Source organism: Poecilia reticulata, linkage group LG14 (genome assembly GCF_000633615.1).
Source record: "Poecilia reticulata strain Guanapo linkage group LG14, Guppy_female_1.0+MT, whole genome shotgun sequence".
Taxonomy (NCBI): Eukaryota; Metazoa; Chordata; class Actinopteri; order Cyprinodontiformes; family Poeciliidae; genus Poecilia; species Poecilia reticulata.
Window position 1 is genome coordinate 25,537,870 of NC_024344.1, and position 13,024 is coordinate 25,550,893.

A 13,024-nucleotide genomic window follows, 5' to 3' on the forward strand; every position below is an offset into this window, starting at 1 on the left:
ATATAAACATCACATTTTACTGAGATGCACCTGCATGAATAAACGCCAGTCATTTTCCATAATGATGGAATGCAAAAAAAAAAAAAAGAAGAAGAGTTACTCACTCCCCCCTGCCCCTGTAGCAAAGCCTTGAATGTAAATATTTTCCCTAAGCTTAATTTCAGAATGGTACGTATTATATAAGCGCGTCCATGTCAAGCAGCTGGGAACAGGAGGCTGTGTGGAAGCTAGAACCTCCCTCCTTGTCCGCATCTCATTAAGCGAGTCCCGCTGTAGGTGAAGCTGCCTCGCGCTGTCATTCTGAAGCAGGTGTCCAACATGGCGAACGCTCGCAGCGGCTCTCTGGCGACTATTCTCTTTCTCTTCGCGTTTCCAGCGGCTCTTCACAAAGGTAGGACTTTTTCTGCTTGTGCGTGGACGGAGGACGCCCTTTGTTCCCGCATTTCCGCGGATGTAGATGCGGTGGAGTGTCATTTTAGCAGCTTTTTTTTGTCTTTTTTATTTTTTTATTTTTTTGTGGGAAGTCGTCCGCGGTAGCGCTGTTTGGATTCAGCTGAGATGTTGTTCACCAAGTAGGAGAACATGTCTAAAGTTGAAGCTCTGAGCAGAACAGGGCAGGTTTGGGTGTTTTTGGCGTTGCAGAGGCGATGCCCAGCCGATACATCACTTTGGACCGCTCACCATTTGACTGGAGGCTGAAACCGCTTCTCCCTCCTTCACCACCACCTCCTCTGGGAACTGCTTTAAGAAAATAAGTGTTAGAAAAGAATAACTTCTATTTCTGCGTGATGTGAAGACATATGAACCTGCTTGTTTATGTGCCTGGTCGCATTGTTGCTGTTTCTGTCCCGGAGGTTACTTTGTGGCGTGTTCTGAACGGACAGAGCAGCAGTGCGTGGAAACTCCTCTATGCTGCAGCTTCAGCGTGTCACAGCGGAACTCCATAAGCAACTTTGTTCATTTAACTTGTTTCAATCGACTCGGAAATTTCTCCCGAGTGTTTTGTTTGGATACTCTGTGGTGATAACAATGCGCATGTTTTGATTAATTCGGCGCAAAGACATGCTGCAAATCGGTATGTTTTGTAATTAATCTCTGGATTTAATGTTGAGATGGCGCCAGGTCAATAGCAGTCTTCCTATCCCGATATCTTGCCTACCTTCTCCAATCACAGCTTATCAGTTTGTTTTGCTCTGCGGTTAAACATTTCTCTCTATTATGGAAACAAATAATAGAAATATCGAAATTTAGTTTTCCATTTTCTGCTCTGATTTTATTTACGTTTTTGATTCTAGTGTGAGCTGCTTTACCTCCTGATCAATAAAAATAACAATGCTTGATTATTAGAGTCGCCCAACGAGATTTTTTTGCAAAAATTTATAAGTATGTTACAAAAAAAGTACGAAACACCAGTGGCACTTCGTACCAGAGAAGAAACGTGCGCGACTAATTCGAAATTAAGGGGGAGGGGGATTACGAAATAAACAGCAGAACTCAGTGAGTTGGGTTTGGAGTAGCCGAGTGGATGCATGCGTTGGGAAAGTAAAAGCATTTCCACGGTGATCCACGTGACATCTAATAAATGATAATTAAAAAATTATAAATAAATCCCGGAGTTGTTTGAGCCGCTGCGGGACTGTGCGTTCATTCCACCGCAGATGTGTTTGCAGGGGGGGAAACGTCGAAGCTTCCTGCTCTGAGTTGGAAGGTTTCAGGGAGCGGATGGGCTTCAGTTTAAGATGCGACATGATTTCCCCGCCGCTGATGGTGTGATCTGTGCAGAACGGCTTCACGGCTCAGCATCTCTCCCAGCTGACTTCCAGTATAGTTCTGCATTTAAACAGCCGGTCGGTGCAGGCAGTAAATCATCAACTTAAATGTTCCAGGCTGCTCTTCATGACCGAAGCTCCAGCCTCTCTAGTGGTGAGAATGACAGGGGAGGCAGATGTTAGTCACATTGTGGATTATCCACAAGACCTAATCCAGTTTTATCCACTGAAATGGGAAATGGATGCAGAGCCGTGTTTCCCTCTTCTCTCCTCGGAGCGAGTCAGTGAATGAGTGAAAAGCAGCAGAGAGAGACTGAGTCTGCTCTCCCTCCATGGTAATGGCTCCACTGATTTCACACAGAACTCGGGGCACTCTGGCACAAAGCGTATCAATTATTCACCTCCAGCTGCATACTCTGAGATCACATTGTGCCCATGCATTTACAGCCTGATTTTTCTTTTTCCCTCCCTCATACGAAGGTGTGAAAGCTGAGGCCATAATCCACCGTCCAGCTGCCATTACTATCCATGCAGCTAATCTGGAACCAGGTTCCATTCCATCCACCATTCAAACTCAAAAAAATKATAATTTAGTTGCAAACTAGAGATGAGTGGGTGTGGCTTGTTGTGTTTCCTGGATGAAAATGCAGAGAAATAACCCAGAAGTAAACATAAACTTCTGTATTTGTTCTGTTTAGATCACCAAAAGGATTTACAGAAGCTCTCAGAAGTGTTGACACCTATTAAAATCAGACTTTGATAATTGAACTAAAAACTTAATTTCACTTTTAATGTGACACGTGCTTTACAAAATGAGAAATTAACTAATTTATTAAAATAATATATTAAAATGACAGTTTGGAGAATTTCTCATAGCCTTAAGATGATAGTTGGAACCACCTTTTGATTCAGTTTCAGCATCCTTTTCCTACTTATAGCCATTTAATTGCACAATTTGACATTTTGAAAATACATTTGCTTCATGGAAATGTTGATTTCAAAAAAGTTTGTTTTTTAATAAAAAGTTTTGACACTAGGTTGAAATGTTTTTGTTTTTTTGTTTTTGAAAATTGGTTTATTTGGCAAAACTKCAATGGAAACCCCCTTTTTCTTTTTAAATTTTCTTTGCATCACATGATCAACAACCAGTGGGTGTTGCYACTGGTGAAAACCATGAAGAAGAAAACAGGAAGTAGTTGGAGGAAGATGACGTGGCATGTTTTTAATAACTTACCGTGTGAACAAACTTATCCACGTGTGATTTTAATTGCTTATTTAATGCAAACGGCACAATATGTTTTTCGAGATTAGCGGGACATTGACAGTTTTTCATATATTTGTAATGGAAATGCAGCTACGTTGGAGAAGACCCATAGAAATCTAACAGCATTTGGCATACCGTAATATTCATGGAGGTCAGGGACTACAACCATGTGAAAGCAGCTGAAATCTGACAATTCCTTCAAAGCACAACTAAGAACGCGCAGATAAACCAGCTCCAATGCAATAAATCTGCTCCAGTTTCCTTAACGTTGGGATCAGCCATCAGCTGATACTTGCACGAGAAACTGGTCTTAGCTACTTCCACAAAGGTCTGCACCTCAACTTACAACTGATTATTTTAATAGTTCAAACACAAAATATATCTTAATAAGCATTGTGAAAACGCCTCACTACCACAGAAGCTAACATCTGTGGTCTTTCTTAGCTTCTCTCTTGGGCTTCAGCCAATTGGTGCCAAGGAAATGAATGGGGTTSCTGGATTGGTTACTTTGCAAAAGTCAGCGAATGGCATTTCAAGTGGCTTTGTGCCACTTATTTCTGCYTCCCATCTGCATTTCCTTTGGAATAGTTAAATGCACTCTACATAAAAGTCTGTCAAAGCTTTGATTTTGGGAATCTGTCAATGCTATGTGGGGGTTCACTGTACACCATTTCACCCTGTCAGCAGTCATTTAGACTGGACCCCTGAGCCAGGAGTACTTTCTATAGAACAGTTTTGAGAGCTTTTGTTCAAAGTTAATGACAGCAACAACAGCTCTAGCCAGGAAGTCATGCCACTAGAGATGGAAACATTTAGTCAAAAATCCTTTCTATGTTTAAAATAAAAACAACTATTAAACAAAGTTAACTTTTATGTCAGTAATTGTGTACAGGAGAGAGAGAGAAGCACAGCAGCGGCGTTTCAGGAGAACTCTGTGAGAAAACAAAACAAAGAAGCTAAACAGCAGCAGCTCCTTCTGTGATTCTGTCCAGGAAAGAGAAATGGATAAACGGYGAAGCACTCCACCAGGACTATCGGAGCGATTATACAAAGACTCATCTCATATTCGTCAATTTACACAACAAAAATGAAAAGCGCTGAGATAAAATGCTCACAKTAGAGCCTTAGCTTGGCCACTGCCAATAAAAGCGGCACACGCACGGATATTTCTGTTCCTGCACGTCTCGGGTTAAAAATACCCAAATTGCATTCATGAGTTTTGCTTCTACATTACATTAAAGTTTAAGTAGGCTTTCACTTTCTTCCCTAATTTCCCTACCCTCATGAATTATGAAATCATATATTCCTTTCAAGTGTTATTTGACTCTAATACAAACCATAGAACAAATATAGATTCTAATCTAGCCTCTCTTYATTTTACACGTGTCTATATTACTATAAGTGAAAGGTATGTGATTTAATCTTTGCGCGGTGCCTTTGAATGAATATTAAGCGGAGTAGTCCTGCAGCTTATCGGCTTACAGCAACAGGAGACTCTGCTTTCCAGGTGTTGAGTTGTGCTAACGCAGCATTCCCGCCATCAGCTTATTGGGACTTGAAGCTCCGGTGGCAATCCACCAATTATCCCGACAAGCACCAACCGTGTCGTGTTGTGGTCGTGCGGGCTTGTTATGGCGTCTGCACAGGAGTATTGTTATCTGCTGACCTGATGATGACCCTCATCACGTTTTACACGCCGCTTTCTGTTTGATCTCGGATAGTTATTAGATTTGGATAAGAGCGTTAGTAATGCCTCGTGTGTGTATAGATGCAATCTCTGGCAGATAATCCAACATGTCTGCCGCTGATGGACGCCGAGACGTGTTTACCGCTCGCATGTGGTCATCTGCTCCTCAGAACAACAGGAAGTGGATCGCGTTGGGAGCCATGGAGTCCGTTTGGACCCGATCCCGCTGTTTTATGCAGACATTGTTGTGGCACCTTTTTCTCAGATATACAGCCCCACTGTACAGCTAAGCAAATGGATTAATTTGGAGCGTAAAGCCTTGATTAATGCATGGCTGACAGTTTGATTTATACTGAGTACATTTCTGCTTTCTGGCCTGCTTTCTTATTTTTTTATTTACCGCTACATTACCRCTGACATATAAACTGAGGCTGCATGATCTGTCGGCTTCACATTCCTTAATGTGGTGATTGATTGATTATMCTCAACTGTAAACAGAACTCGGGGATAATRGAAGGAACCGTTGGGCTCTTTGGAGATGCTGAGATATCTGAGAGGGAAAAAAAACCRAACTCCATTTACTGGTTTTCTTAAATGGATTCATACTTTTACTGCTGCGTCTACCATGGGATGCATCAGTTTCAACCTGCTTTGGTGAGATTTAATGCCTACTTTGACAACCAATTATTGAAACCAATTTCCTGTGATCAATACTTGGTCTGTTGTAAGGAAATGTGGTTATCTCAATGAATGAATAAATAAAAACGGATGAGCAGCGGTTTAGTTCACGGGGTGGGAATGGTTTGCTAAGTGGGAAGTTGAAAACGGAGAAACTTTTCTGCGATACATTCAGCCTCGCTGTCATAGTTTTCKTTCCTGCAATTTTTTTTTTTTAAACATTCATATTCCTTTTAATATTTTMGTTATCTTCTGAAAGATTGCTGACATTTCCAGKCACCAACATATTGGTTGAATGAAARTGGTTTTAAAATGTTTTTTGGAGAAGTGTTGCAGGTCTGACTGTTGCTGTGAGAACGGATGGATGATCCAGAGTAAACTTGGTCATTCCTTCCCAATTCTGCTCATGTTAGGTTGTAAACACACCAGCATGGTGTTGCATTTGAAAGTGTACACTGTGTAAAGGTCTGCCTTTACAACATAGTCTACAAATTTGTGSAGTTTGAAGTATTTTCCAGATGTGGGTAAAAATGGAAACATGTTTAGCATTTCAAGTCTTTTTAAAAGTTGTATTCTTTAATCTCTCTATTCTTAGTTTATTCTTTCCTGTAGTTAGTTTGTGTAGCTTCCATAAAGTCTGACCTTTTTAAGAAATGTTTACCATAGCTTTCGCAAACTGTAGAATTTGTGCTTTAGGAATTGAGGAGGGGAGCCCAAATTGGACATAAAAGTGGCGTTCTGCCCAAACGACYTATTGAATTTGTCCTTTATGCTTTCCCTCCCCTCTTTAAGGTGGTAATAAACGTATAGAGTCTCTGTGGGTGAGGCGTTTTACTGCATCGGTGCTAAGTGTTGAGGAGCTGAGGCTTGAGATGATGCAGCGCTGTTCAGATGACGATCTGCTCTCTGAATCTCTCTAACTCTTRGTAAAGATGAGTTTTACTGCGGAGCTGGGCTCCACTCTGCAGAGATGCAGTCCTGCAACAGTTTCACAGATTTTACACAACCAATCTTTTCATTACAGGAAAATAAACCCCGACTTTGAACTGTTTTTGTGTTTTTTTTCCCTTTGTATCATCACCATGCTCTGTCAGAAAGCAGCCAGCCTTTCTGATAGAGGAACCTTCCGGCGTGGTTGTGGCTCAGCCAGGACCCCCCGCCATGATGGAAACAGGTGTGGAAATGGACGTGCTCTCCTTCTGAACCCCCGCTGCAGTCTCTCCTGCTGTAATGAAGAACAATGGCTGTATTCCTGAAGGGGGGGCGGACCCCCAGTGACCCGCGCCGTGCTGCCCTGTCAGTCTCAGAGCGACGGCGCTGGCAGGCCAACAGATGACTGCTGGGTCGCATCTGGCCTCCCTGCACTTAGTGTAATCAAAGGGAGAAAAAAAGGTTTATGGCCTACTTGTTAGTGAGCCGCCAACTGATGGGATGTCAAGTAAGCACCCTCCAATTCGAAATGTCTTGAGGGATTGGGAGGGGGGGGGGAGTAAAGCAGGGGCGTGGGCAGCAATCTGCCACACTGACAGCAGCTAAGGTGCTGCTTGGTACGGTGAAACAACCGGACCATGAAAGCAGCAAAATCCAGCCAAATCAGAGTCATTATTCATTGTTTATGCTCGTATTTACAAAACGGTGATGCCTAAAAGGTGAATGCAAATTCTATTCACTTCTAAAGAGTTGTTTTGTTGAGGCCTGCAGCTAGCATATAGCAAATGCAGATAAGTAATAAAGAATCCTGCAGGGCTGGGGATTGTTTATTCATAGATRAAAGGTAACACATGGAATATACTCTGTATTTTTTTTCCCTGTTATGTAATAATCAGCTTTACTTTGTGCACATACATAAATTCCCAGGCTGAGCTGAGGCCGTTCATTTTCTGATAAGAAGCTGTTCTACAGGTTGTAGACGTGGAATTAAAAACAGTCGGCTCTTTGGAGCTTAACGCACGTTTGATACGAAAAGCAAAGATATTCCAGCTTCATTTCTTTTAGAGTCTGAATGGGTCTTTCGAYGCTGTACTGGGKGGTGTGTGGGGTGCCAACACTGTGACAGGTGTTGGCGCCCCCTACTGTCCACATTCGCTGGTGGAACTGGGGAACTGTATGAACATTTGACTTGCTCAAAATTTGACGCCCAACTATGGAAGCCCAAGGAGTCCATTGCTGGAGTAAAATCCAGATTTTCCAGAATTTAAATTGTCAAACTTCACATTCGATTAATCCAAACCAACGCTACATTTCATAAAAAGGTGGTGTTGGTTTTTACTGCATTATGTGTAAGTAAATGTAGTTTTAATCTTGGTGGTGAATATTGCAATAAAATTAACGTAACGCCAATTTATCGGCATATATCAGTGTCGGCTGATATTCATATTTTAATGTGTACCGGACCGATAAGTCAAGCTGTGACAATATTTCCATTTTGTTGCCTTTTGTGTATATGTGTAAAATATGATRCCAACCACAGTAATBGTGTTTATTTCTATCTCCCTGAATTGTCATATCGATGCATCTGTAATGATTTATGTCTTCTTTTGGTCTGCTTCTTGTTGTCAGTCAGGTTCTATTGGAGTTGCTTCTTTGTTCTGCAGGTCTGGTAGTGATTGAACCTGGATGTTTGTGGTCAGGTTGAACTCAGTTTTCATTAAGTTTCTGCTTCAGATCGGTAAGTTTTAGAGCATTTTGTCCATTAAAGTACCAGCAGAAATCTGTAAAGAGGAAATATATTTTCCCAGCACTGTTCATTCTTATAACTTACAAAATCAAATGTAAACATATGTGGTCATTTACTGGACAGAAGCGGTCCATTGTGTCTGGGGAAAAATGAGGCTCGTAATATCTGGAGGCTCTGTTAAATGAAGTCACAGCAGCTGTCACGTTGAGCTGGATTTACTTTATTTATTCTGTTTCTGTGTGTTGTCCCAGCACCGGCCCAGCTTTGTTGTGATTGTCAGACGTACTGTGACTGGACGTGCTTCGGCACGTCATGCATATAAATCCATGCGTATTTATTATACACACTGCGGCCGTGTTGACGGAGAAAAGTCTGGATTAGAAGCTCAAAACCTTTCCTGGTGTCTGCTGGGTTGTGACATCGCTGCCATGGACGGCTTTTCTTACAGCTCTGACACAAACGACTGGGTTATATCATAAAGATGTATTACACAGGTTACACTGGTGATTTAAAAATTTTTGTATATATATATATATATATATATATAAATAAATTCTGGCTCTTTGTGGAAAATCCGGTGAAGTCTAGGCCACTGCATTAATCAGTTTTTTTTTCCTTCTTGCTTAAAGACCAAGTTTTTAAAAAAAAATTTTTTATTGGCTTACTAACTTTAGCAGCTGGAATCCAGTTCCTTTCCTTCTGGCCTCACAGGGCTTGAAAACAAACCTTTAATATGAACTCATTAAATGAGATTGATGTTGTAATATTGGCAAAGCCTGACTCCTATCAATCAGTCACTCAACTGTTACCCCGATTTCATCAGTGAGCTGTCAGCTGGAAACACATCCAGGCTTCTGAGATCCTCCTCAAAAGCAGCTTGTTTTTTTTTCTTTTTGTTTCCTAAAGAAGAAACTAAAAAGGGCCTTTTACTGTGAAGCACACAGGAGCCCTGGCAGCATCAGAGGGCCGCTGCAGGCAGGTGGTTTCGTCCTCTGCATCCGACACCAGGAAGCAGCCCATCCACTTCTCCACCACTGAGGGATGCATTTACTTTGAGAAAATATTTAGTTTTTTAATACTAAAGGTTATTAAGTCTTAAAGTGTGAATTAATAATAAATTCAATGTGTTAGAATAAGATGCTAAATAAGATTCATGTTATACAGATTTCTTACTTGTATGGATGTTTTAAATTTACATTTTGGAGGAACAAAATTGTCTAAAAGCACTGGGATACTGGAAATGAACTTCTGGTAAAATCTCGTCCTTTCATAAATTTTTTTCTTTTTTTTTTTTTTTTTACTTGTATAATTATCGAGAGAAACATCCCATAATATTATGAAACAATGTCTATAAATTCTACTTCTGAGATGGTAAATGCCAGGGAATGGGACTTTGATAATTAGTACAATGGATCACTGTTTACAGCTTTTTCTGTGGAATATGGCTCCAAATTATTTGTGGAAAATTTGCATAATTCACTAATTWAAAAAAAAAAAAAATTCTCGTAGTGCACATATAAAATATTCAGCTTGAGAAGCTGACAGTACACAGACAGAATGTTACTTGACACGTTATTGGCTGGTGTTTGCAAAACAGCCAATCCAGGAGCGGCATTCATTTTCTTGACGTGATTGGCTGAACCCCCAAAAGCAGAAGTAAGGAAGAGTGTKGATATTGGCTTCTGCAGTAATGCCAAGATGGTTTCCGCTGTGCAAATTAAGCYATGTGAATTATTCAAATAGCATTTTTAGAGTGGGTCTCAAGTATTTGTGGATTTTWASTAGTTTATTTTATTTGTAGTGCTAATAAGTTTTGCATTTCTACTTTAACCAAAAACATTTTTACTCCAGATCTTTGTTTTTATACAGTTACTATGAGCATCCCATATTGGCTCATTTTTAGACTTCCATTGGTTGCCTAATGAATCATTTTGACMMAYCGGCCACATCCTCTACAGGTGCAGTTCGCTTGCGGGATAACTGGTTTTTGCTAAAACTGCTTAGGTGCAGTTTAAGAATGTCGGATAATTCCAAACATAATTCAGTTGTCAAAGCAAAGAGTTCAAATCCATTGCATTTGCTTTGCTTGCGTCACAGATCTGTTGGCAACATCTCGGAGCGGGGCGCCATCAGGACAGTGTTGGAGGCTTTTGTGCCAAAGTGACAGTTTGTTCAAAGCCGTAGGATTAGTGTTTATGATCTGCAGACGGAGCCAGTTTAACGTTAAACAGCTCAGCCATGTTTGTTATGATTTACATATTTTATGTGTGTCCTCCTGAACCTCTATGCATTTTATACCCATATGACCATGTYTGGTCATATGGGTTGTTGAGATGCTCTAATTGCAGGTTTACATGCTTGACAAAACTAATCTGACGTCCCATGTGAACCATTGTCGGGTCACAGCATGGAATATTTTGCGTGCCAGTTTGTGCAGACCATAAGCAGTCTTTGATTGTCCGTTTTCCTCCCAGTTTGAGGCCTCYATCATCTTTGCCCGGCTCTGGAGTCGCAGGGAGGCGTCGCTTGCTGTAATTGGGCCTGTTTTGCTSGCATCCATTGACACGACGGCGGATTCAACAATRAGCGAATAAAGAAATCAATKTGGATGATTTGAGCTTTCAAGCAARCAAACAATTCAGCTGGCGTTGTGCTGTAATCATCAGAGGGGAAACGAATGCCCTTCTGAAAACAATGCAGGTATGTGGCGCCACGTGAGCCCGTCTTCCGTTTTCCATAACGCTCCGGCTTGTATTACATTTCAGTGAGTGTGCGTCTGATGAGACCCTTCAGGCTGTTCCACTGTCTCCCGTGGAACAGGATCATGTCTCCCCACTGTGCTCAGCTCCGTCCTTTGTCTCATCTATTGTAACCCTGTCTTGACTGATACATTCTGCTCTAACACCAGACAACCACAGCACAATAACAAACCGTCTCATTTTCTTTGTGTCCTATTCGGAGGATGCGGAGGAGAAATGGTAGTGACTGGGGAACAATGCGGCGCTCCTTTGATCAGAAACTGTAGATTGGAAGGATGTAAAGTACAGATTAATTTCATTTAGGGCCGTAATTTGATTTCCTTCTCTAAGAAAAGATCACAGCTCCCCTGGGTTATTTCCTTTTAACTGTGAACTATTCAGACGACACAATGCGGTTCCTCATCAYGGGAACCAATGACATCTTTTGACACTGCAGAGCCGGGTAGTCCACATTCCACAGTAATACTTGTTAGAGTAAAATAGGATAATTGTGTTAACCTTGTGACTAACAGTGCTGTTTTAATCTCTATTAAGAGTAAAGCTCTCCACTCTCATCTCTACTGTCTGTGTGTTTCTTTCATAAAATGGGTTCAGAGATTCAGTTTTCTTCTTCTTTTTCCTTTGCATCCATGACGTGAAACAGTTGAAGAGTAACTGCAGTAATTTAAAYGACATTAGTGTATGTTAGGTGAGGGGAATTTTTCAGCATAACCCGGATTGATTTTACTTCTCTCAGAGCTAGAGCTCCAGCTTCTCCCGTTGCCAGATAATATAAAGAAACAGCTGGGAAAAAAATGGCGGCTTGGCATCTGGAAGGGTTTCTTCTGCCCAATGAGTGTGTTCATCATTTAGAAGTAGAGGAACTGGCAGCGGCTTTCTGATCGATTGAGATTAAAGAGAGGGATCCTTTCTAACTCCTCCTGGTTTTCCTGACTCATCCTAACGGAACAGCCGGTACAWCTGTCTCCTTAAAGCTGACCTTTTGAATTATTCTGTTACATCTGAGATGCAACAATTTAAAGTCATTTTAGTCTACTTAAAGTTTACTGTAAGGACATACGGTTGTWTGACTCTAAATAATATCTACCYGGAGGAGATCATTCAGTTATTTTGGTTTGAGGAGGATTCATAATCTGTCTGAAGCTTCTTTATGAGATTCATCTGGTCCAAATGGTGTAAAGAACCCAGATAAATGAGAACAATCAGATCTGAATTAAGAATGAGTTTTCAACACCAAATACACATACATGGGTTAGTAGTACATGGTGTGCTGGTACCAAATAGAAGTGGGGACAGAGGCGAACTTCACCCAGAGCTGTTCTACTGATTTATGATGCCATAATTTATATTTTAGTTCACATTACCTTCTGTAAAACTTCACAAATGAATTTTGAATAATTTTCAGAATAAGATCAACATAAACTTGTTGCTCCTTGGTATAAAATGTTAAATTCCCTTTCTAATTTTATTTTCCGTTAAAGGCATTTATGATATTGAAACAAAAATATTTTCTGACTTTATAAAGTCAGATCTTTGAGAAAATTGATGTTGTAGTCCAGGTTTGTCACTTAAACTTGGGAMAAATATCCRGATGTGCATCTTCTAAGTGTAACTCTTAGAGGACTTCTGCTGTTGTTTTGTCCCAAATATCAGACCTAATAATATCAGTCAATTCCAAATATTTTTCTTATAAATATTTGACTTTACAATGTCAAATTTTTAATATTGCAAAATTATGCCTTTATTGGTTGAATTTTTTTTTCTCCCTTGAAAATCTTTGACCATCTGAGAATATTCCCACTTTTTCTTACAAATATGTAAAATTGATCAGAAAAAACATTTTTTGGTGGAAATTTACTTCTCCTGTAGCCATTATTCTTTTATTWATTTTTTTATCTACAATCAGACTAATAGTCCAGCATAGGTATGAGATTCTCATTTAAATTTGACTGACTGCATTGTTTGATAACTAGGATGAATTGCAATGTTCCTCTCAGCTCAATTTGTGACATTTATTTTTGTTCTGCATGCTCCATGCAGCTTTTTCTCTCTGCATCTTGTGTAACTTTAAAACATCAGTGTGTGCTAATCCTGSCGCTAACCCCCTGCATGAAGGAGACGCCGTTAACCAAGCTGACAGTAAGTCAGCAAGTATGCTCTCCTGTTTTCCATCACGTTCTGGCATAGAAG

General features: G+C 40.5%; 1 protein-coding gene across 6 annotated transcripts in view; it reads left to right on the forward strand.

The window, feature by feature from the left end:
- Positions 1–178: 178 nt before the first annotated feature.
- The window catches only part of cadm1a (cell adhesion molecule 1a), a 422,920-nt gene continuing 410,074 nt past the window's right edge, over positions 179–13,024 (forward strand). Inside the window, exon 1 of one of the 6 annotated variants that reach the window (XM_008428594.2) lies at positions 179–391. In XM_008428594.2, coding sequence (XP_008426816.1) covers positions 319–391 — 73 coding nt within the window. In that variant the 5' untranslated portion in view covers positions 179–318. The remainder of the gene's footprint in view (positions 392–13,024) is intronic. The other 5 variants (XM_008428590.2, XM_008428589.2, XM_008428591.2 and 2 more) reach the window with 5 other exon arrangements.